Source organism: Pelobates fuscus, chromosome 12, assembly GCF_036172605.1.
Source record: "Pelobates fuscus isolate aPelFus1 chromosome 12, aPelFus1.pri, whole genome shotgun sequence".
NCBI lineage: Eukaryota > Metazoa > Chordata > Amphibia > Anura > Pelobatidae > Pelobates > Pelobates fuscus.
The window spans coordinates 71,639,228-71,665,934 of NC_086328.1; the positions used below are offsets into that span (position 1 = coordinate 71,639,228).

Consider the following 26,707-nt stretch of genomic DNA (forward strand, 5'->3'; position numbering starts at 1 on the left):
CTCTGACTGCTACTTTGTAAATGCCGGGTGCAATTTGTAGCCAATGCTACGGTCTTTCCTTGTAAAAAATTCCTTTATATCATGTCCATATAAAAACCAATCAAGCCCTCGTCCGTGGCTTTCATCAGGATCAATACATCACATACATTTATGTGATGTAGTGAAAGACTGTGAGTGCAAGCCCTTCACTATTCATGATATATATATATATATATATATATATATATGTATAGCATTTCCAGCCATTTGGTCAGAGATCAGGAGAGAAAAAGTAGCCAATGGAAGGATGTGACGAACCCTCCTGTCACCTACGCTGGGTACATGTCTCTCCAGATTTCCACTTTCTCTAATGACACTGTAACACTATGATCTAACCTTAAAGCCCATGTCTCCCAGCCCAGTGCCCCTTTCTGGCTGCCCAGAATTGCCTATCTTCTGCTTGGGGGCTGTTTAGAAATGGCGCGTTTGACCGGGAGCAACCCTAAATTCTCATGGAAATCCAAAGCAGAATGCAGAGTCACTGCAATCTGTTAAAACATTCACTGGAGTGCTTTTGGTCACAGGACCCTCAATCAGGCCACTCTTTGGAGGATTAAGAAAGGAGGTGGAGAGGTATTGAATAGCACACAAGACTTGAGGGAGCTCCATGTACCCACAGAAAGGTCAGTGTTTTTGGGTGACCAGAGGAACTCTATTCAGCACTCTGGAACTCTGTGCCAGATCGGGGGCTAGCCGCGTCCCACTGAACCTTACATCTCCATCTAATTTGGGCTAGCCACATCTTATCTGGGTGCTTTTTGGACAGAATGGGTACTCCAGACAGACCTGTCCAGGGATGGCATGTGGGGGTGCTTTGTATTATTATGTATGTTTTGGGTTGTTTTATGTGTTGCGTTCTCTCTGTCCAGGAGATAGGCACTAAAATGGCAGATTAAATTTAATGTAGAGAAATGCAAAGTTATGCACTTCGGGGTTAAGAATGCACAAGCAATTTACACCCTAAATGGTAGTGAATTAGGGATAACCACACAAGAGAAGGATTTGGAAATTGTTATAGACAACATATTAGGCAGCAATGTGCAATGTCAATCTGCAGTTGCTAAGGCCAGTAAGGTTTTGTCATGTATAAATAGGGGCATAAATTCTCGGGATGAAAATATAATTTTGCCTCTTTATAAATCGCTGGTAAGACCACACCTTGAATATGCTGTGCAATTTTGGGCACCTGTTCTAAAGAAAGATATCATGGCACTAGAAAAAGTGCAGAGACAAGCTACAAAATTAATAAAAGAAATAGAGCATTTTAGTTACGAAGAAAGGTTAAAAAATTTTAATCTGTTTAGTTTGGAAAAAAGGCGCCTGAGAGGGGATATGGTAACATTATACAAATATATTCGGGGCCAGTACAAACTAGTGACCTAGCACATAATTATGTAGTCATGTTTAGGCTTCATTTTACTTATTTTGTTGACACGTTTCGCCATTTGACTTCTCTGCAAACAAATGACTGATAAATATTGAACATAATATTTAGCAGTTGTTTTGACATAGACATTGACTGGGTGATCCAATCTTAAATTGTGATATAATAGATATCATCGTTGGCATTGATGGAGACATTTTAATGAAGAAAGTTACTTGGGTACTCATAAATATAATGCTACAAAGAGTGTGGACCAATAGCAAAGGCACAAAGGATAAAACACTGCACAAAGCAAATCAATCCAGATTTCTTTTTCCACTATAGAGTTGATCACAAACCAGGTTCGGAATTAAATCAATAATGTTTTATAAAATTGGACAGTATTGTATGAATGTTATCAAAGCAACCACAACCCAAACTTCAGGAAACACTTTTCTGTTGGTAATGGTGCAAATACAAAAACAATAACCATTAACAGGATTAACATGTTACTATCACATTTTGAGGTCAAGAGGCTGATACCATTGGTTACATCACATGAGGAAGATTGCAGACAACCAATTAGTTAAGTTGTCATCAAGTGCATGTTGGGAGCTGCAGAGAGCACAATAATACCACCTACAGGAAGTTGTGTTAGATGCACACTTGGTAGCAGCTCAGAAACTGCTTTGACAGCTGGTAGTCCAAGTTAAAGAGTAAGTTAGAATAGATGCAACAGGAGGGGGAAAGAATGAGATAGAGAATTGTGATGGGGGTGTAGCGGTACTTACCCTCTCCAGGGGCCGGGCGAGGTCCTCTTTCCCCAGAGTCTGTAGTGTCCGATAGGGGTAGCCAGTTTATTTCTAGATTCTGGAAGGCCTTTTGTTCAGAGATGGGTATTTCTCTCTCGTTTTCCTCCGCTTACCACCCCCAGTCCAATGGAGCTGCTGCACCAACCAATCCCTAGAGCAGTATCTTCGCTGTTTCGTATCCCACCATCAGAACAATTGGGCTGACCTGCTTCCTTGGGCTGAGTTTGCTCGTAATAACGCTACTCATGAATCTTCCGGTATTAGCCCTTTCTATGTTGTTTATGGCCGGCATCCTGTGGTTCTTCCATTTGCATTCACCTTGTGGGGTATGCCAGTTCTGGATGAGCATTTGGCCGGTTTACGTACTACCTGGGAACAGGTTCAGCGTTCTTTGGTGGATTCTGCTGCTTGTCAAAAGGTTCAGGCTGACAAACATCGCAGAGCAGCTCCATCCTATGTTGTGGGGGATAGGGTTTGGCTTTCTACTCGTAACATCCGCCTTCATGTGCCTTCTATGAAGCTGGCTCCATGTTTTATTGATCCTTTTCATATCTTGCATAAAGTTAATCCTGTTTCTTATGCCTTGAATCTTCCCAGTAACCTGCGTATTCCTAACGTCTTTCACACCTCCTTGTTGAAGCTGCTCCTGCGTAACCGTTATACCCGTTATGTTCCTCCTCATCCTCCTGTTTCTGTGGAGGGTCATGAGGAATTTGAGGTGGCTGCCGTGTTTGACTCTCGTTTTCTCCGGCTCTAGTACCTGGTGCATTGGAAGGGATATGGGCCGGAGGAACGCAGTTGGATCTCCGCTGACGCTGTTCACGCTCCTCGCCTTCTGCGCTCCTTCCATTCTCATTTTCCTGCCAGGCCGGGTCCTTCCCGCCCGGTGGGCGTGTCTTCGGGGGGTACTGTAGTGGTACTTACCCTCTCCAGGGGCCGGGTGAGGTCCTCTTTCCCCGCCCTGCACGGTCCTGCAACTGCACGAGCCGCACACGGCTCGTCCGACGGGGAGGCGTGCACTGACCGCGAGAAGCGGCCATGTGACTCGCTTGGCACTGGGAGCGCGTCGCGCATAGTCGGCGCACTTTTAAAGGGAAAGTGGGAGCCAAAAATAAAAAAAGGTCTCCCATTGGCCCATGTCATTCCACATTCCCCATACACTCACGTTTTGGGGGCGTGGATATGACAAGGGCCAATCAAATTAAACTATTAGGTATTTATACTCACCTTTCCCTTAGCTCCCTACCCTATCGTGGTTTCTAAATCAGTTCCCTTTAGGGCTTGCTTCGTGTAGTAGTGGTTTTTTCGTGCTTGACCTTGACTTTGTACCTGACTCTGTTTTTCTCTTTATCCCTGATTTGTCTTGTTTCCCGGTTTCCTGACTCCTGTGTACCAGTCCTTGGCTAGTTCTTGTTTACGCTGTCTCTCTGTTCCCTTGACCTCGGCTTGTTCTTGACTCTGTCTTTTCCTGTCCACGTCGAGTCCGGCCATTCTAAGGCCCGGTAAGATGTATCTTGTTATCTTGTCTCTCTTTGGACTATTCTTGCGTGTTGGGGTATACTACTGTGACAGGGGGAAAATGTGCTGAGTGATAGGGGAGTGTATGCAACACAAGGGGACATATAAGGATGAGAATAAGGAGGTGTAGTGGGGGTGGGGATAGTGATGGGAGTGCATGCAATCCATGGGTTAGTATGAGGGACAAGATTTGCGAAGGCGAGGGGATTTGTAACTTTTGTGGTGTGTAGGGCTGAGAAACATGGAACAAATGGTGTGATAGGGGCCGAAGGTAGCCTATAAAAGTAAAAGAACGATTTTCAGATTGGATCACCCAGCCAATGTCTATGTCAAAAAAATTGCAGATTAGTATGTTCAATGATTCAGTACTGATGTTTCAGGTATTGTATACATGTGTGTTACCGATTTCTTTATGTTTCTTTATGTTCTTTCATGTTTGGTGAAGTCATTTTCAATTGATTAAAGAAATATTAGTATACATTTGGAAACATGTTTGCAAACATTATAAACTCAGGGTAGATGTTTGTGGGGTTTCTTCTGCTTATGTGCAAAGTTTAATAATTTTCAGAGTTTTGTTTATTTAGTTACAATTGTTTTTCTGGGGTTATCAAGTAATTTTTGATGTTGAATTTGATAAATGTCCGGTGGTTCAGTTAGTGTGTAAATTCATTTTCTTCAGAAGGATTTTGGTTGCTTAAGATGGACTTTTTAACATAAGGTATATTGCCATTTTTCAATTAACTAAAGGTGGGAAAAGTTTTGTTGAAAAGTATCAGAATAGTGATAATGTCATTGCATTGCCATGATTGACAGCTCAACTGTTGTGTTCAAGATGTCGAGATTGTAATATTTAATACTAGAAATGGAAGTCAAGGTATAATTTGGTAACAATGAACAGGCTTAAATTATAGATACATATATATTAACTTCCAACAGTACTTGACTGAAAATAATCAAAATAGAATTGATTCATGTAGTTGAGAAGGTGGGGTATCCAGGGTGATGTGGCAGAGGACAGGGTGATATGGGTGAGGAAGTGAGAGATAAAGAGAGAAAGGGAGAAAATACAAATAAAAATCATCTGATTGGACCAGAGAGCAAGATGGACAAGAGGGTCGGTGGAAGCTCCAGAATACGAATCCAGTAGCATAACTTGTTGGGTTATGGACAAAATAATGTATACAGTAGCTGCTAAGATATTCCTCTAGTATGAGGGAGTGCTGTTTTCCTCAGATGGTCTCAGAAAGAAGTCTTATCAATTTGCGTAAATGGCAAATTTGCGTAAATGAGATTTGGTACAGGCAGTAACACAAATCTCTGTCTGGATTAGGAAACTGGATGATGGTCCCTTAGAATGAGCAAGGATGACTTGGGGTCTTCCTTAAAGAGTGGACAGTATAATACAGGTTAGTGGTCTCAGATCAAGCAGGTAAGGTTGTGTCCTTGGTATGGGCTCAGTGGAACCCAAGTGCTTGGTCCAGCTTCAGCCAGGAAATACTAACAGTAGCGCTCATATATCCCCACTGTGGTCATTTTTATTTCTTGTTTGTTATCTGCATATTAGTGACCTTTTAGCAGCCACTAGGCCATGGTCTGGGTCTATGAGCCAATCTGGAAGCAGTTCTTCTTCTACGTATCAGGTATAAAATTTTAATATATCTGTACAGAAAGTTCTCCATGTCTTCAATAGTGATGTCGCGAACACAAAATTTTCGGTTCGCGAACGGCGGACGCGAACTTCCGCAAACGTTCGTGAACCGGGTGAACCACCATTGACTTCAATGGGCGGGCGAATTTTAAAACCCACAGGGACTCTTTCTGGCCACAAAAGTGATGGAAAAGTTGTTTCAAGGGGACTAATACCTGGACTGTGGCATGGGGGGAGGGGGGGGGATCCATGGCAAAACTCCCATGGAAAATTACACAGAGTCTGATTTTAATCCATGAAGGGCATAAATCACCTAACATTCCTAAATCACAATGGATATGATTGACACCTGACATATGACATATTGACACCTTGACATATGGATTGACACCTGTCCACAGAGACCCTGATACACACTGACACAGAGCAGAATAGGAACTGTTCCCCCTACATAGGGTCACTTGGCAGATATGGATTGACACCTATCCTAAGGATCCCTGATACACACTGACACAGAGCAGAATAGGGACTGTTCCCCCTACATAGGGTCACTTGGCAGATATGGATTGACACCTGTCCTCAGAGACCTTGATACACACTGACACAGAGCAGAATAGAGACTGTACATCCTACATAGGGTCACTTGGCAGATATGGATTGTCACCTGTCCTCAGAGATCATGATACACACGGACACAGAGCAGAATATAGACTGTTCCCCCTACATAGGGTCACTTGGCAGATATGGATTGACACCTATCCTAAGGATCCCTGATACATACTGACACAGAGCAGAATAGGGACTGTTCCCCCTACATAGGGTCACTTGGCAGATATGGATTGACACCTGTCCTCAGAGACCATGATACACACTGACACAGAGCAGAATAGAGACTGTACATCCTACATAGGGTCACTTGGCAGATATGGATTGACACCTGTCCTCAGAGATCATGATACACACTGACACAGAGCAGAATATAGACTGTTCCCCCTACATAGGGTCACTTGGCAGATATGGTTTGAGACCTGTCCTCAGAGCCCCTAATACACACTGACACAGAGCAGAATAGGGACTGTTCACCCTACATAGGGTCACTTGGCAGGTATGGATTGACACCTATCCTAAGGATCCCTGATACACACTGACACAGAGCAGAATAGGGACTGTTCCCCCTACATAGGGTCACTTGGCAGATATGGATTGACACCTGTCCTCAGAGACCATCATACACACTGACACAGAGCAGAATAGAGACTGTTCCCCCTACATAGGGTCACTTGGCAGATAAAGATTGACACCTGTCCTCAGAGACCATGATACACACTGACACAGAGCAGAATAGAGACTGTTCCCCCTACATAGGGTCACTTGGCAGATATGGATTGACACCTGTCCTCATTAATCATGATACACACTGACACATAGCAGAATAGAGACTGTTCCCCCTACATAGGGTCACTTGGCAGATATAGATTGACACCTGTCCTCAGAGACCCTGATACACACTGACACAGAGCAGAATAGAGACTGTTCCCCCTACATAGGGTCACTTGGCAGATATGGATTGACACCTGTCCCCAGAGACCATGATACACACTGACACAGCGCAGAATAGAGACCGTTCCCCCTACATAGGGTCACTTGGCAGATATGGATTGACACCTGTCCTCAGAGACCATCATACACACTGACACAGAGCAGAATAGAGACTGTTCCCCCTACATAGGGTCACTTGGCAGATAAAGATTGACACCTGTCCTCAGAGACCATGATACACACTGACACAGAGCAGAATAGAGACTGTTCCCCCTACATAGGGTCACTTGGCAGATATGGATTGACACCTGTCCTCATTAATCATGATACACACTGACACATAGCAGAATAGAGACTGTTCCCCCTACATAGGGTCACTTGGCAGATATAGATTGACACCTGTCCTCAGAGACCCTGATACACACTGACACAGAGCAGAATAGAGACTGTTCCCCCTACATAGGGTCACTTGGCAGATATGGATTGACACCTGTCCCCAGAGACCATGATACACACTGACACAGCGCAGAATAGAGACCGTTCCCCCTACATAGGGTCACTTGGCAGATATGGATTGACACCTGTCCTCAGAGATCATGATACACACTGACACAGAGGAGAATAGAGACTGTTCCCCCTACATAGGGTCACTTGGCAGATATGGATTGACACCTGTCCTCAGAGCCCCTGATACACACTGACACAGAGCAGAATAGGGACTGTTCCCCCTACATAGGGTCACTTGGCAGATATGGATTGACACCTGTCCTCAGAGATCATGATACACACTGACACAGAGGAGAATAGAGACTGTTCCCCCTACATAGGGTCACTTGGCAGATATGGATTGACACCTGTCCTCAGAGCCCCTGATACACACTGACACAGAGCAGAATAGGGACTGTTCCCCCTACATAGGGTCACTTGGCAGATATGGATTGACACCTGTCCTCAGAGACCTAATTGTGTAATAATGGTAATACTATTACCTATTATATAATATTGTCAGGGGCAAGGAAATTCCCTCTAAATAGATGGGTATAGGCAGAGAGTATGGAGACCGGAGTGATAAAGTGTCAATAAGGTGATATAAAGTTAAATGTATCACAGACACCCTTTCTCTTAGCTAGTTTCCAGAAATGCTGGATAGGTAGAAGGGCTGTAAAGACTCAGAGAGGTCTAAGAAGAATCCTCTAAATTAGCCCTAATCTCCTTAAACACCTTCAAGGGTGTTCTAAGCTAAAGCTCAATCTAAACGTTTAGATGACTGCCTGATTTCCCATCACAGATGCTGGCTAGGAATAACAGTGTGCAAGACAAAGAGTGGGTCTAAGTGCCCATAGTGCAGTAAAGAGTCCCTAGTGAAGTGAAAAAGAGAATAACGAGCTGGCGCCCAAGAGAATAACGAGCTGGCGCCCTATCAGGGGATGTGTATATGCCATCGATTTTAGGAACCGGGAGATGGAAAAAGATGCTTGGTCGGTCCTCCTACTTCAAATTTGGGGCACTGCACGTGCAATCTAATGTGCCACCATTAGGAGTGGTGTGTTAAGTAGTACTATTCCTATCAGTTTAATCCCTGTTATGTGCCTTTATTTTGGCTTGGTTTTTGAAGCCACAGTGCAGCACCAGAGGGCCGAAAAATTAGGCATGTACACATGCCTGAAAAATTAGGTATTGTTGCAGCCGCTGCTGTAGCAGCGGCCATAAAAATTTATGTTTGTTTCCCAGGCAGAAAGTGCCCTAAAATATTGCGGCTTGAACCCTAGTTTGTGGCGGATAAGTCACGAAGGCAACCGGCATTCAGAGCTAAAATACAGCAGCGTGTGGACCCTTTTTAGCCCAAGGCAGCTCATGTCATCAGGCCTTTTTTAGTCGAATGTATCGCCCACTGTCAGTCCCTTCTGGATCCATCCCTCATTCATCTTCATAAAGGTGAGGTAATCTAAAAAAAGACTTTTTTGACCTAGGCGACTTCTCTTCTCAGTGACAATACCTCCTGCTGCACTGAAGGTCTTTTCTAACAGGACACTTGAAGCGGGGCAGGCCAGAAGTTCTATCGCAAATTGGGATAGCTCAGGCCACAGGTCAAGCCTGCACACCCAGTAGTCAAGGGGTTCATCGCTCCTCAGAGTGTCGATATCTGCAGTTAAGGCGAGGTAGTCTGCTACCTGTCGGTCGAGTCGTTCTCTGAGGGTGGATCCCAAAGGACTGTGGCGATGCGTAGGACTTAAAAAGCTCCGCATGTCCTCCATCAACAACACGTCTTTAAAGCGTCCTGTCCTTGCCGGCGTGGTCGTGGGAGGAGGAGGATGACTTCCACCTCTTCCCCTGTTAGATTCCCGTTGTACTGTGACATCACCCTTATAAGCTGTGTAAAGCATACTTTTTAATTTATTTTGCAAATGCTGCATCCTTTCCGACTTGTTGTAATTTGGCAACATTTCCACCACTTTCTGCTTATACCGGGGGTCTAGTAGCGTGGACGCCCAGTACAGGTCGTTCTCCTTCAGCCTTTTTATACGAGGGTCCCTCAACAGGCACGATCGATAGCATGAAAGACCCCATTTGCACAAGGTTGGATGCCGAGCTACTCATTTCCCTTTCCTCCTACTCAGTGATCTCAATGAAGGTATGTTCTTCCCCCCAGCCATGTACAACACCACGGGTACCAGATAGGTGACAACGAGCACCCTGGGATGCCTGTTGTGGTTGGTCTTCCTCCTCCTCCTCAAAGCCACATTCCTCCTCTGACTCCACTTCCTCACAATCCTCTTCCAGCGTTGCCGCAGGTCCAGCAAGCGATGCTGATAAGGCTGTTTCTGGTGGTGATGGTGACCACAACTCTTCCTCTTCACGCTGATCTACGGCCTGATCCAGCACTCTTTGCAGGGCACGCTCCAGGAAGAAAACAAATGGTATGATGTCGCTGATGGTGCCTTTGGTTCGACTGACTAGGTTTGTCACCTCCTCAAAAGTCTGCGGAGTCAGCCACTTTTACACCTGTGCGTTCAGGGCGGACAGGAGTGCTTGTCCGGTGTGACTCTCTGCTTTCAAGCAAGTCAAACCCAAGACGGCGTGACACTGCCGTATCCGGGATGTGGAATAGTACCTGGGGAGCTGGGGGTGTGCCGTTGATGTGGAGCAAGACGCAGCAGCAGAAGAGGACTCAGCCGAGGAGGTTATGGAAGAGGATGGAGTAGGAGGAGTAGAGGAGGTGGCAGCAGGCCTGCCTGCAAGTCGTGGCGGTGTCACCAACTCCTCTGCAGAGTCACGCATTCCATGCTTGGCAGCCGTCAGCAGGTTTACCCAATGCGCAGTGTAGGTGATATACCTGCCCTGACCATGCTTTGCAGACCAGGTATCAGTGGTCAGATGGACCCTTGCCCCAACACTGTGTGCCAGACATGCCATTACTTCCTTTTGCACAATCGAGTGCAGGTTGGGGATTGCCTTTTGTGAAAAGAAATTTCGTCCGGGTACCTTCCACTGCGGTGTCCCAGTAGCTACAAATTTTTTGAACGCCTTAGACTCCACCAGCTTGTATGGTAAAAGATGGTGGGCTAATAGTTCAGACAAGCCAGCTGTCAGACACTGGGCAAGGGGGTGACTTTCTGACATTGGCTTCTTACACTCAAACATGTCCTTGACAGACACCTGACTGTGGGCAGATGAGCGGGAACTGCTCAACGCGAGAGACGGAGTGGCGGATGGTTGAGAGGGGGTGAGGAGGACAGCAGTGGTTGACGTGGCTGAAGATGCTGGACCAGGAGGAGGATGGCGGCTTTGAGTTTGTGTGCTGCTTGTACTCATGTGTTGATCCCATAGGCGTTTGTGATGTGCGATCATGTGCCTACGCAAAGCAGTTGTACCTAGGTGGGTGTTGGACTTCCCATGACTCAGTTTCTTTTGGCACAGGTTGCAAATGGCATCGCTGTTGTCAGAGGCAGACACACAAAAAAAAGCCACACTGCTGAGCTCTGCAATGACGGCATTCTGGTGGTGGACACAGCATGCGTTGATTGGCGTGCTGTCGGGCTGACCCCGGGTGCCGATGCATGCTGTCTTACTGTGCCACTAGCTCCTTGCGATGACCTCCCCCTGCTTCCAACTCGTATCCTCCTCCTCCTCTCTGTCTCCCCATCTGAACTTTCGCCCTGTTCTTCTTCTTGCCGAGCGGGCACCCACGTGACATCCATGGACGCATCGTCATCATCAACCGCTTCACTTGTATCTGACAACTCAGCAAAGGAAGCAGCAGAGGGTACAACATCATCATCATCACACCGTACGTCCATGTGTGTAATGCTGCCTGCCTGAGATATATCCCTGTTATCTACATCCTCTGGCAATAATGGTTGCGCATCACTAATTTCTTCAAACGGATGTGTAACTAACTCCTCTGACATACCAAGTGAAGCGGCTGTGGTGCTAGTGTTGGTGGTGGCGGCAGGCGGGTGAGTGGTATCTTGTGAGGTGCCCAAAGCTAAGCTGGAGGAGGATGGTGCGTCAAGGTTCTGAGCGGAAGCTGTAGAAGATTGGGTGTCCTGTGTTAGCCAGTCAACTATGTCGTCAGAACTTTTCAAGTTCAGGGTACGTGGCCTCTGAAAACTGGGCATTATTCTAGGGCAAAAGGGAATCACAGCACCACGACCACGATGGCCCCTGCGGGGTGGCCTGCATCTGCCTGTCATTTTTGGGGGGATTAGTGGTACTATGCGTGCAAGCTACTGTGCGACCAGATATGAGTGGCACTGTGCAGTGGCAGAGGTTGGCAGAGTACACGCTGTAGGCCTGACACACCCGCTTGAAGACAACTAACTGCTATTCAATCTATAACAGTGAAAAAAAAATTTTTTGTTTTTAAATCAACGCTATTGTGACACCAGATATGAGTGGCAATGTGCACTTGCAGAGGTTGGCAGAGTACACGCTGAAGGCCTGACACCCGCTTTAAGGACACTGACTGCTATTAGCTTACAGTGAAAAACGTTTTTTTCTTTTTAAAGGCACGCTATAGTGACACCAGATATGAGTGGCAAAGTGCACTTGCAGAGGTTGGCAGAGCACACGCTGAAGGCCTGACACCCGCTTTAAGGACACTGACTGCTATTAGCTTTCAGTGAAAAACTTTTTTCTTTTTAAAGGCACGCTATAGTGACACCAGATATAAGTGGCAAAGTGCACTTGCAGAGGTTGGCAGAGCACATGCTGAAGGCCTGACACCCGCTTTAAGGACACTGACTGCTATTCGCTTACAGTGAAAAACTTTTTTGCTTTTTAAAGGCACGCTATAGAGACACTAGATATGAGTGGCAAAGTGCACTTGCAGAGGTTGGCAGAGTACACGCTGAAGGCCTGACAACCGCTTTAAGGACACTGACTGCTATTAGCTTACAGTGAAAAACTTTTTTTCTTTTTAAACGCACGCTATAGAGACACCAGATATGAGTGGCAAAGTACACTGGCAGTGGTTGGCAGAGTACACGCTGAAGGCCTGACACGAAAGTTAAATGCTAAAGAAAGACTAACTATATACATATTATACAAAAAGCCACACTTATTGATATAGACATTGATAATCAATCTGAGATATATATGGTATATCGTATGGTTCATACACTGCGTATAATGTATTTGTTACATATATTTAGCACTCATTCACTTGCATGTCCCTTTATGAGTGTTGTTTTAGAACTTTTTTTTATCACAGTTTTCACTTTATCTTTATATTTACGACTAACATTTCATTATAACATGTATTTACCAAATATCTTATTTGGTTTCCGAATGGGATTTGATTCGAGCACTTCACTTGGATTTTGCACTTTATATTAATTAATATAGTGGCATTTCGCCAGACTACTACTCTTTAGGACTACTATTAACAATTTATTATTAAGATATCACTATTTTGCCTCTCCACTTCATTGTATACATAGTTTAAAACTATCATCAGCCATACTGATAATATTAAACACGGTGCCCCTCACAATCACTGATGTTTAAAATGCCCGTTCTACTTTATTTCCATAGCGAAGCATTGCATGCCTGCGTCGCTATGGTAACGAACGGCCACGTCGACATGTTATGACGTCACCATATTGGGCGGAGCATGCTTGCACATGCGCACTGGAGAAACAGGGACGCCATTCAGACGGCATTGTTCACCTGGGGTAAGCTAATTCACCTAATTTATTTAATCTAACTAATTATGTCTTGTATAAAAATGCTGTATGGACGATATTTGTTTTTATGATCCTAATGAAAGTCCTCCAAGAAGGACTGAAACGTTGATCGCAGATATTTTAATGTTATTTCAATAAACTTTGGACTTTTACAAAACCGTGAGTGCAGCCATCTACTTGGATTTTCTATATATATATATATATATATACATTCCATGTAAATATAAACATATATATACATTTTTTTATGAATGCTTATTTCCCAGATAGAAGATGAACATTTATGGGCATGGATTGTGCGGTTAAACTTTACTAACTGCTAAAATATTTTATTCCACATTTATTTTACATATTTCATGGTAAAGTTTTAAGAAAATGAATGGGGAATGACCACAATCAAAACCAGAAGGTATGTGCAATCTCTAGTACTAAACCTTGAGCAGGTTGCCAATATATGAGACATGAAGTCCTCCCCTGAACCTATACCTGGGGAAGGGATTCCAATTCAACTAACAAAGTGATGGCTAGCTGTAGATATTTGACCTATAGGGACCATGGAATCATGACTTAGACAAAAGACTGGCTTAGCATTATAGTTTGATAAAGTCAGTCAGAGTAGCTGACAAACAGCTACAGTGCCAGGTTTGTTATCCACCAATAGAGCCCACAAACTAAAAACAAATGTGCCTCATGGTTGAGGTGAGGGCATAGAGGGAATATTTGGATGGGTTTCCTTTGGTTATAAGGGTGGTATCAGGGACATGACCACTTATTTTTTATATATGTGAGGAACATGGAGAAAGCCATGATACAAATGGTAACAACAACGTTCTGCTTTAGTGGGAATTCATGCTAATTTTATTTATTTCTTTTAAAAGCAAAAATGTTAGTAGAACGTTTTAAAATGGTGCATAGAAAACAAACCGGTTGCAGTATTTCTGCCCATTATTCAGTAACAATAAATTACAATTTACAGTAATTGTAATTTATTGTTAATGAAGTGTAACTGTTCAAAAATTGTTACGACATTTAACCTCTGTGCTACATGCCACTTCTAGTAAACCGTCTTAAATTACCATGGAGTGTTGCAGGTATGGGTTAGAGTCATATACCTGACTCCCAAGTCATAAAACATCCTCAGGGTGCCCAAACTATTGTCTATGACATGCCCTCCTTCCAATCCAATCAGGCAGGCAATCTTTGTGGAGTTAGAAATACCTGTAGAAAAAAGTGGAAACATTTGTCAAAGTGATTGTCCTTAGAAATGCTTCCTAAACATTGAACACTGGTTGTTGTTTATAGTTTGTTCATTCAAAGAGTTATTTAAATATATTTTCGATATAGTAAACATCAAAATGCACCCATAATAGAGAATAGCTAATATCCATAATTTGTTCATGTGATTTTCTTTCTGAGCTGGAGTAGGTAAAAAACATCCTTGCTGCTGTTGACAAACTAATTCATTATTTTTTACTACTCTGTATTATAACGATTGTTGGCAGTAAATCAGGAAATATATATTTCATAAAGTGGTAGAGGGGTAGATATAGGTCAATACTAAGATTATTGTTTGTTTATAGGTATTGTGCTAACTCTCAATCACTTTATTTTTCATAATTTATTGTTCAACATTTGTTTCTGATAAATATTTCTAAAGTCTTCTATAAACCTAGTTGTTCATAAAAAGATGTAGTAAATACAATTAGTGTGGTGAGCATATTATTTTTTCCTTATATAAATCAAGGTTAAACCACAATTTCCTGCACCATATGGTTATATTAGTAGGTAAATTAATGTTTATAAAGACGATAGTTTTTATGGCTTCGAGTCTGGAATAATTTATAGATAAAATCAAGAGGGAATAGTTGGAAGGAGATCCAATATAGTCACCAAAACAACTTTAGCTTAATTAAGCAGTTTTGGTGTATAGATCATGTCCCTGCAGTCTCACATTTCAATTATCTGCCATTTAGGAGTTCAAGGTGTTGCCTTAACATCCAAATCCCCAGATCACAATCCAACTGAGCATATTTGGGATGTGCTGGAACAACAAATTCAATCCATGAAGACCCTACCTCGCAAGTCCACGCCTCCACATATCAGAGCTGTTTTGGCAGCGAGAGGGTGCCCTATATGATATTATGCAGGTGGTTTTAATGTTATGGCTGATCAGTATAAGTTACAGGGCAGTCTTAACAGCATAAAGCAGTGCACTGGGGCCCATACATATATAGAATAGCATGTGACCCCAAGCTTGCCAACCCTCCTAGAACGGACGGGAGTCTTCAGGAATTTAATTCACTCTCCCAGTCTCACGCGGAAACTTTAATATCTCTGGTATGACAATTTTTTTTTTATATATATTATATTTTTGTATGCATGGGCCATGCAAGTCAATTTTTTTAATGCAAACTAAACAACTAACATTAATAGAAATTTCGGAGACACATGGGAAACGAGACAATGCTTCTAGCATCCCCCCTCCAGGCACCCACCACACATGCATGCTAGAAGAATTGTCTAATTTTCTATTCTCTGAAATGACTTAGAATTCTAACTGTTTGGTTTCTATTAATTAAATAAAAACATTTTGTCATTCCGGAATATATTAAAGTTTGTGTGGGAGATCAGTAAAGTGAATTTGATTCCTGGAGACTCCCTTTAAAGTTATATGAAACAGTCTATAGAAAAAATAAAATATTGACTCTTATTACTTTTGACTTTAAAGATTGTTACTTTAATAAGGGGAAAAAAGCTGCATAGTTAATAAATGATTTGGTATGTGTTTTTCACTCTTACCTTGTGACGAGCTCACTAGTTCCAGCTCATCATACTCTTTACACATCCGCTTAATGACATCAATTTGTTCCAGAGCCAATCTAACAGCATCTTTGTCTTGAGCACTGCATAAAACATATGCCGACCAGAACTGAAATAAACAATATTATGTTACTGAACAAAATCGCTGTTAAACCAAAATTATTTGCATGAACATTGCATAAATATTTAAAGAATTCCCCCACCCACTTTACAGATTAATTTATTAAATGTATGAATTATTTTAGTTAATTTATAAAGTTCTCTTTTTTATTGTAGATCTTATTATTATTATATATATATATATAAAAAAAAATCGAATGTGATTTTATACACAGTGTGACGGTAGTTACCATCACTGGGGGCTGAAGATGGACACTTTATGTAGGTCCCCAGATTACGCCTATGTTTTAGTCACCCTGTCCCATTATAGGTACAGGGTGTGTAATGTAGTTGTTTGTTATTTGTTTGTTATTTTCCTTGTTGTTTTCTTAGAAGAGCGCTGTCCCGTTGCTCAAGAGGCCCTTCTTGTCCGCTGAACTAAGTTATTTTTACTATGTCATTGTTGACTTATTGTACAAAGGTAAAACAGGTGGGAAGGTAATTAGTTTATGTTTTTGTATAATAGCTTTTGTGCAATGCGTTTTGGTGTCAAGCAGGTAATTCAATTATGGAGTCTTAACTTAATTCTGTCCTAGACATTCTGTCTGGAGAGTGGCTTGTATTTTTTTGTTTGGAGAGTGACTTGTATTCTATATATATGACTACTCATATATATATATATGTGCTGTAGTTCAATAAAGTCATTTCTACTTCACCTTTCACTAAGTCTTGGCTAGTGTTTGGTTGAGACTGCTATACAGCTTTATCACTGTATACTGATCCCAGGTGGAAAAGCTCCACAAAGATCCTAGTCAAGCGGTGGCGACTGGGGTAGAATCATGCCAGGTTTTCCCCTGTGGTTTCTATTAAACAAGTTTGGGAGGAGGTATCCAACCATGGTACAAGGAGCTCCGTCACACACAGATTATATACAAGTGTATGTCTTTTTCCTGCAGTATCAAAGTGTGAACCTACCACAAAATCTGTCAGAAAACAGGGTCACAAAAATGCTCAAAATATCCCTTGTGAAATAGCATGGTGTACTATTGCAAATAGGTGTAACTTGTATTCGGGCCTGCTATTCTGTTCTAAATTAGATGAGCCCAGCAAATGCATTTAGGTCTATAATTTATATATTTTATTTATAAAATATTTTACCAGGAAAGATACATTGAGATTTCTCTCATTTTCAAGTATGTCCTGGGTCCACAAAACTCTGCATTGACACAATAGGGCACAATAAAATACAAAAAACAATATCAATACACAATATATACAAAATTTAACATAGAACAGATAGGAAATATATAATCAACCATGACAGGTGCATTCTGTTTGGAGGTATGTAGAGAGGGATCTCTTAAAGGACTTTAGGCTTGGGGAAGATTCGAAAGTGTGCGGGAGGTCGTTCCATAATTGCGGTGCTCTGTAGGAAAAGGAGAATCGGGCTGCTTTCTTTTGTATTGAGGTAGACTAAATAAAGTGCTTGTACCGGATCGGATGTTATAGGAGGTGGGAACAGCCGGGGAAAGCATTGCGTTCAGGTAGGGTGGGAGTTTCCCAGAAAAGCTCTTAAACACAAGGCTGGAAAGATGATGGGTGCGCCTGAATTCCAGCCACAGCCAGCTAGTTCTTTTAGCATGTCACAATGGTGGGTCCTGTTATGACATTGTAGCACAAATCGGCAGAACGAGTTATACAATGTATTAAGTTTATTAAGGTGGGTTTGCGGTGCAGGTGCATATACTACATCCCCATAATCAATGATTGGTATCAGCATCTGCTGTATCTGCAATCTTTTCCTTTACTGTAGGACTTAAGCAGGATTTGTTTCTGTACAGGGCACCTAGTTTTGGATAAAGTTTAGATGCAAGTTTTTCTATGTGTGGTATCAATACGTCTGTATATAAATCTGCGGTCTTTACAATTGTAGGACATAACAGGGCTGTGACATTCAATTAAATGCAATGTGTGTGACAAATATTGAAACCATTTTACAGTTAAGTTTGACAGAAATTCGTGATGAACCGGTTAAAAGACTAAACATGTTCCATGATAAATATCCTATTTTGCAAATGGTATGTTATGATGGAAGATTTTACTTGTAGAATGCAACAGAATACAAATTTGGGGTCTTTATACTAGAAGGAAATATCAGGACTAAGATATTTATCACAAATATTTAATGTGTATGTGTGTGTTAAAAATCATGAAATATGGCTAAAGGGCAGTAATTGGTGGTGACATGGCCATGTCATAAAAAACAAAAAATTTAAAGGGATATAGTCCAGGTTGTCTACATTTACAAATGTACGGTTGGGGGATAATTTGCAGATGGAGTTTGCTATTTTGTTCTAAAGATGACATGGGCTCAGGAAACTAATCTGTCAAAATTAGATATTTAAAAAGCAAAGTTAACTTATTTCACATTTGGTCCAAATACACTACATGCCTTTTTACAGGGTACTGCTGTACTGTGACATGTAGCTGAATACAAATTGTTGTTATTTTTATAAATTAACAAAAAAATAAAATATGACCTAAACATTTGGCTAAGATTGATGTTATAAAGCTTACATTATAATTATTATTTACAAAGTGGCAAGAAGTTCCATAGCGCTGTACAATGGGTGCACTACAGGGCCGGTGCAAGGATTTTTGCCGCCCTAGGCAAAAGTAAAGTTTGCCACCCCACTCCCCCCCCCCGTGACATCACAATTCCCCACCCATATGACCAGCCAGGTTAACTAACGCTAGTGCTGCAGTGCCGCCGTGTTTACATTAAAAGGCCTGCAGGGACAGGCTATAGACACCAGAACCACTACATTAAGCTGCAGTGGTTCTGGGGACTATAGTATTTCTTTAATGTGAGGTAAATTAGAGATTAGTGCCACAAATAATATACTAGATTGCCTACTTACAACCAGATGAGGATGATGATGGGCTCTAGCTGCAGTCTGGCTCCACTGGTCTGGTGTAGAACAGGATCTATGGAGGCTGTTTGTAACTGTGGTCACAAAAACCAATGTTCTGGGAGAACGGGAAGCAGCTCCATTTTTTGGGGGCCCTTTACACAGCTCAAGGTCTGGGTCCCAGGCAGGGGCGTATTAGCCGCGAGGCAAACAAGGCATTTGCCTTGGGCGGCATTTTCCAGGGGGCGGCAAAAAACGCCGCCCCCAAATGCCCAGGGCAAATGCCTTGTTAGCCTTGCGGCTAACTGACTTGCCGTCTGGGCGGGCGATCTGCTGGGCGGCGCTGGCAGGCGGGCGGCCGGCGAGGGAGCACTTCCTCTGAGCTGTCTGCTCAGCTCCCTCGCGCGCCGCACAGTGAGGCTGGGAGCCGGAATATGACGTCATATTCCGGCTCCGCCTCCCAGCCTCACTGTGCGGCGCGCGCGAGGGAGCTGAGCAGACAGGTCAGAGGAAGTGCTCCCTCACCGGCCGCCCACCAATGCCGCCCAGCAGCCACTGGACCACCAGGGAGAAATAGGACCCCCCAGCATTCCCAAAGGTAAGGAGGCGGGGGGGGGGGTAAATTAAAAAAAAAAAATTGTTAAATATGTGAGTGAGTGAGTATGTGTGTATGTCTGTTAGTGTGTGTGTGTATGTCTGTTAGTGTGTGTGTGTATGTCTGTTAGTGTGTGTGTATGTCTGTTAGTGTGTGTGTGTGTGTGTGTATGTCTGTTAGTGTGTGTGTGTGTGTTTATGTCTGTTAGTGTGTGTGTGTGTGTGTGTGTATGTCTGTTAGTGTGTGTGTGTATGTCTGTTAGTGTGTGTGTGTATGTCTGTTAGTGTGTGTGTATGTCTGTTAGTGTGTGTGTATGTCTGTTAGTGTGTGTGTATGTCTGTTAGTGTGTGTGTGAATGTCTGTTAGTGTGTGTGTGAATGTCTGTTAGTGTGTGTGTGTATGTCTGTTAGTGTGTGTGTGTGAATGTCTGTTAGTGTATCTGTGTATGTCTGTTAGTGTGGGTGTGTATGTCTGTTAGTGTGTGTGTGTGTATGTATGTCTGTTAGTGTGTATGTCTGTTAGTGTGAGTGTGTCTGTTAGTGTGAGTGTGTGTATCTGCTAGTGAGTGTGTGTCTGTTAGTGTGTCTGTAAGTGTGTATGTGTTTCTGTTAGCGAGTGTGTGTTTCTGTTAGCTAGTTTATGCGTATCTGTAAGTGAATGTGTGTGTGTGTGTGTGTGTGTATTTAGAAGGCGGGGCGGGGGAAGGGTGGGGGTGGTGCGGGCGGGGGAAGGGTTGGATGGGGGTGGCGCGGGCGGGAGGGGGGCGCTTGAGTTTTGTCCTGCCTAGGGCAGCACAAAACCAGGATACACCACTGGTCCCAGGGAGTGTGTAGGGGATGTCCTGATTTGTGTGTAAGGAATGCATTGTGTGAATTTGTGTTTGTATGTGTAAGGGCTGCAAGGTGTGTTTCTGTGTATGTAAGGGATGAAGTGTGTTAATCTGTAAGGGGTGCTTTGAGTGTGTGTAAGGGGTGCATTGAGTGTGTGTAAGGAATGCATTGTGTGTTTCTGTGTGTGTAAGGGATGCATTGTGTGTAAGGGTTGCATTGCGTGTGTGTGTAATGCATTGTGTGTGTAATGCATTGTGTGTTTTTCTGTGTGCAAGGGGTGCATTGTCTTTGTGTGTAAGGGGTGCATTGTGTGTGATTGTGTGTGTGTGTGATGAATGTCAATCTCTCCCCCCTCCCTTGTCACTCTCTTCTCCCCCCTCCCTTGTTACTCTCATTCCCCCTCCCTCCCCTGTCACTCCCCCCTCCCTCCCCGTCACTCCCCCGTCAATTCCCCTCCCTGTCAACGTCTTCCCCCCTCCCTGTCAGTTTCTTTCCCCTCCCTGTCAGTTTCTTTCCCCTCCCCTCCCTGTCAGTTTCTTTCCCCTCCCCTCCCTGTCAGTTTCTTTCCCCTCCCCTCCCTGTCAGTTTCTTTCCCCTCCCCTCCCTGTCAGTTTCTTTCCCCTCCCCTCCCTGTCAGTTTCTTTCCCCTCCCCTCCCTGTCAGTTTCTTTCCCCTCCCCTCCCTGTCAGTTTCTTTCTCCCCCCCCTCCCTGTCAGTTTCTTTCTCCCCCCCCTCCCTGTCAGTTTCTTTCTCCCCCCCCTCCCTGTCAGTTTCTTTCTCCCCCCCCTCCCTGTCAGTTTCTTTCTCCCCCCCCTGTCAGTTTCTTTCTCCCCCCTCCCTGTCAGTTTCTTTCTCTCCCCCTGTCAGTTTCTTTCTCCTCCCCTCCCTGTCAGTTTCTTACCCCCCTCCCTGTTAGTTTCTCCCACCTGTTAGTTTCTTCCCCCCCTCCCTGTTAGTTTCTTCCCCCTCTCCCTGTTAGTTTCTTTCCCCCCCCTCCCCCTGTCAGTTTCTTTCTTCCCTCCTCCCTCCCTGTTTCTTTCTTTCCCCTCCCTCCCTCCCTCCCTCCCTGTTTCTTTCCCCCCTCCCTCCCTGTTTCTTTCTCCCCCCTCCCTGTTTCTTTCTTTCCCCCCCCGCCCTCCCTGTTTCTTTCTCCCCGCTCCCTGTTTCTTTCCCCCCCGCCCTCCCTGTTTCTTTCTCCCCCCCCTGTTTCTTTCTCCCCCCCCTGTTTCTTTCTCCCCCCCCTGTTTCTTTCTCCCCTCCCTCCCTCCCTCCCTGTTTCTTTCCCCCCCCCCCTCCCCTATCTATGATGTAGCGTAGCCGAACTCTGTATGGTCCGCGGGTACAGGGAGCTTTTGTTTCCTGTACCCGGCCGGACTAAAAGGAAGTGAACACTCAGTGTTCACTTCCTGTTAGTCCGGCCGGGTACAGGAGACAGATGCTCCCTGTACCCGTGGACCATACAGTGCTCGGCCACGCTACAGTGAGGAAGTGACAGGAGGGAGCGCTGAGCGCTACCCTCCTGTCAGCCCCTCTCCTCTTTGTGCGCGGACGGGAGGTGCGCCCTTATGGACGCACCAGCCCGGGCAGAGCTGCAGCCGCCTGAGGCTCTCTATAGAGCGCTCGGGCGGCTGCAGCATCAGGGGGGCCGGCGCTCCTGGCGGCACCCCTTCCCAAGGGGCGCCCTAGGCGTCTGTCTAGTCCGCCTAACAGGTAGCGCCGGCCCTGGTGCACTAACAGACATGTATTTGTAACCAGACAAGTTTGACGCACAGGAACAGCGGGAATTGAGGTCCCTGATCAATGAGTTTACATGCTAGAGGGAGTGGGGTATAGTGACACAAAAGGTAAGGGTAGGGTAGAAAAGTAGGTTGCTAGGATAGTATTTACGGTGGGGTTAGTGTTTTGTTTTGATGACTGTTTCAGGAGAGGAATCAGGGTGCCAGGAGTCTAATGGCGTTCGGTGTAGGTCTCCAGCAAAGCGTAGGGGCCCAGACAGGACATATTTGTGTATTAGTGAGGATAAGTAGGTGGGAGCAGCATTGTGTTCAGATTTGTAAGCAAGTGTCAGGATCTTAAATTGAGCCCTATATCTTACAGGGAGCCAATGGAGGGACTGACAAATGGAGGAGGCATGGGAGGTGCGGGCGGACAGAAAGATGAGCCTTGTTGCCGCATTTATTATAGACTGTAACGGGGCAAGTTGCCATCCATGCATGGTCACCCCACAAGTGCCACACAGGGGATTTAAACCTAGGTACTTTGCTTTCCTGGGCCTGCTACCTGCCTTTGAGACACAGCAGTTCTGATGCTTTTGAGATGCTCTAGCCCTATTATTCCTGGCTATGTCTGCAGCACTGGGGGCTGGACTTATTCTACGGTCATTGCTGTGCTTCACCTGAGACTGACCATTCATCTGCTGGGTATATAAACTGCCCCTCCTTGAGAACATGATCAAGTCTTTGAATGTGTTCAGTTCCTGTTTTCTAGTCTCCTGAACTTGTATTCCATATTGACCCCGGCTTCTCACTTCAGCTACATTTAGTTTAGTCCTGATCTCTGGCATCCTTTGACTTCGGCTATCCCTCGACTATCCTGCTGTTTGTGACCTTGTCGGTACTGCTTTGGAACACCTTTCCTGCACAGCCCCCGTGCACAGATTCACAGTCCAGGTGGCTTCTTACCTGGTCACCTTGGACTGTGTCTATCTGCAAGGGTGAGGACCATATTTGCACTGCAGACTTCCCCCTCAGGTAAGACCCTGACAAAAGACTTGATCATCATAGAGTAGGAAGATGTGCAAATTGCTTTCCCAGCAAGTGTCAAGCTTGGCCCAGACTGTTTCGGAGCTGCCGCGAGAGGTTCAATTTCTTAAAGGCACAGTACGCCCAGCCACGGAACCTGCTTATTCTGAGCCTTATGTTGTTATGCCAGAGAGATTCAACGTTAGTTGTACATCCTTCCAGTACTTTAAGGTGGACTGCAAATTGTTATTTGCCTTGAAGCCTCTGACTTATGCTACCAACTTCGTAATGGTCCGAGCGGCTATCAACCTGCTGTCTGAATGGATCAAAACATGGGCACACCAGATGTTGCAGACTAAGAGTTCTGTTCCTGACAGTTGGGAATCCTTTATGATTGCTATGGAATCACCGTGCAAGACCTCTAGTAAGACCAATGTGCCAAAGCTGCTCCACGTACCTGAGGATCCCAGATTACTAGAAACAGGGAGACAGAATACCAGCACTACACCTCCATGTTGCCGTCTTACGGTCCAGTTCCTAGGAAGACTCCAGAGGTAACCAATATTCCTCTTGACTCTAAGGAACCTATGTAAATAGGATTCGTCCAAATCAAAGTGACGCATGAAGAAAGAGACCAGAGGAGAAGCCTTGGCCTCTGTTTCTACTGTGGAGCAAAGGGACACTTCATCTCTCATTGCCCTCATTCATCCACCTATGCCTCCACCTCCAGCTCTCCGACTGGCTACAACCATTCTAAATCCTATGAGCTCTGCTTACCAACCTGTAAGATTATAAAGCTGCCGTCATGCCTGTCCATGCTTGGCCTCCTTGAGAAAATCTCCAACTCCTGCACCAGGGATATCTGCACCCTCTGCTGAAGATACTTCTACCAATACCATCACTACTTCCTGCTAGCCCAAAGAAGACCTACCTTCGGAAAGTACCTATGCTACTATATGCCTATGATACTATAGTCCGAAAAAAAGGATTTACAAATGTTTGAAAAAGCATTGCTAGCCACAAACTCCACTACTGCTGAGGTACTAGAAGTACTTACCACCCGCTCCCGGATCATCGAAGACCTTGACTGCTCTCCAGCTGTACCAGAAGCTGGTACTATGGAGCTCCATGCTCAAAAGGGACTCCACCCTGGGGACTTTGATTACAAGGAATATCTTGATATAGTGAAACCGAAAATTAGATTTACTGTAACTCTAAAGAGCCTGTTCACTCCTGGAGGGCAATCTTGAAGAAGGGGTTATATCAGGGTAAACCCTATGCTATCCAGACATGGCCACCCCACACATGCCAAACAGGGGATTTGAACCTGGTTACTTTCCTGTTCTGGGCCTGCTAACTGCCTTTGAGACATGGCAGTTCTGATTTTTTTTGAACTGCTCTAGCCCCAGGTAAACAACACACACACCCAGCCATCCACAGGATCTAAAAGGAAACATGATTTATCAGACAAGACAACCTTGTTCTATTGCACCATGGACCAGTTCAGATCTCACGTCCCCATTGAAGACACTTTCGGCGGTAGACAGGGGTCATCATGGGCCCTCTAACCAGTCTCCAGCATGCATCACAGTAAACTGTGATGCACTGTGTGTGCTGACATCTTTCTATCATGGACAGCATTACGTTTTTCAGCAATTTTAGCTACAGTAGCTCTTCTGTGTGATCGGACGAAACGGGTTAACCTTCACTGCATCAATAAGCCTGACCCTGATACCGGCTCATCAGTTGTCCTTTCTTGCATCACCTTTTGCACTAGCCTCTGCATACTGGGAACACCCCACAAGACTTGCCATTTTGGAGATTCTTTGACCTAGTCATCTAGCCATCACTATTTGTTGCACAAATGCGTCAGGGACAGTTCAAAGGAGGCGAAAAGCTTACAATTGCCTACGCAGAGGCCTATTATGTCAGCATTGTAGCATAACAGAATAGCAAAATGTCGTTGTCAGGCATTAAAATGTATATATTGCGATAAGAATTGTGACAGCACCCGGTTAAATCTTATAATCATATATATGCACCATTATTAAATAACTTTTGAATCAGCGTATAGGAAAGCAGACAGAATGAGAGCAATTATAGAAAACAAGTTTGTATATTGTTTGCAAATCTATAGTTATAAAATGCAATGAGATGCAGTGCGTGTTGTAATATGGTTTGCATAGCATTATTAAGACGTGTCCCGTCTGATCAGTCATGCGAATATGACTTACTGGTGACATAAGTAAAAAGAGGGGACACAAATTTAAAATGTAGTGTTGTGCGCAGGTTGGCATTATGTATATAATTTAATCTGTGGTTCATGTGTCACTGAGTGATCTGTACCGAGAGTCCCAGCGGTATCAGCAATAGATGCAATACGGTATATTGTATATGCTCATACTGCGACCCAGGCCGCGGCCAGAGCCCGGGTCCATTTGTGCTGGCGTCTGAAATAAGCTGGGGCCAATTACCGTTGTTTTAAGCAGTCTGGGACAGCTTTTTGTGCCTTTTTGCTCGGGTTAGTGCTGGAGCCCATGCATATGGCGTCCACTTGGCCCGGCGGCCTGGCCCCGCCCCCCTAGCCATCACTATTAGAACCTTGTCAAAGTCACTGAGATCTTTTCACTTGACCATTTTTGCTGCTTCCAACACATGAAACTCAAGAACTGACTGTTCACTTGCTGCCCAAGATATCCCAACCCTTGACAGGTGCCATTGTAAAGATATAATCAATGTTATTCACTTCACCAGTGGTTTTACTGTTGTGGGTGATCGGTATAAATATATATACACATACAGTATCTCAAAAAAGTGAGTACACCCCTCACATTTTTGTAAATATGTTATTATATCTTTTCATGTGACAACACTGAAGAAATGACACTCTAACAATGTAAAGTAGTAAGTGTACAGCCTGTATAATGGTGTAAATGTCCTGTCCTCTCAAAATAACTCAATACACAGCCATTAATGTCTAAACCATGGTAACAATTGGGGCCAATTAGCCATTTTTCCTCTTCGATGTCATGCTACAAGGTCTCAGGTGTGAATGGGGATCAGGTGTGTTACATTTGGTGTTATCGCTCTCACAATCTCTCATACTGGTCGCTGGAAGTTCAACATGGCAACTTATGGCAAAGAACTCTCTGAGGATCTGAAAAAAATAATTGTTGCTCTACATAAAGATGGCTTAGGCTATAAGAAGATTGCCAAGACCCTGAAACTGAGCCACAGCACGGTGGGTAAGGCCATACAGCGGTTTCACAGGACAGGTTCCACTCGGAACAGGCCTCTCCATGGTCGACCAAAGAAGTTGAGTGCATGTACTCAGCGTCCTATCCAGAGTTTGTCTTTGGGAAATAGACGTATGAGTGCTGCCAGCAATGTTGCAGAGGTTAAAGGGCTGGGGGTCAGCCTTTCAGAGCTCAGACCATACGCCGCACACTGCATCAAATTGGTCTGCATGGCTGTCGTCCCAGAAGGAAGCCTCTTCTAAAGATGATGCACAAGAAAGCCCGCAAACCGTTTGCTCAAGACCAGCAGACTAAGGACTTGGATTACTGGAACCATGTCCTGTGGTCAGATGAGACTAAGATAAAC

General features: G+C 44.3%; 1 protein-coding gene across 1 annotated transcript in view; it reads right to left on the reverse strand.

Moving 5' to 3' along the window:
* LOC134579084 (dipeptidase 2-like) overlaps positions 1–26,707 on the reverse strand; it is a 140,911-nt gene that overhangs the window by 68,040 nt on the left and 46,164 nt on the right. Inside the window, exons 3-4 of the mRNA XM_063438247.1 lie at positions 15,907–16,036; positions 14,184–14,325 (exon numbers count right to left, since the gene is read on the reverse strand). Coding sequence (XP_063294317.1) covers positions 14,184–14,325; positions 15,907–16,036 — 272 coding nt within the window. The remainder of the gene's footprint in view (positions 1–14,183; positions 14,326–15,906; positions 16,037–26,707) is intronic.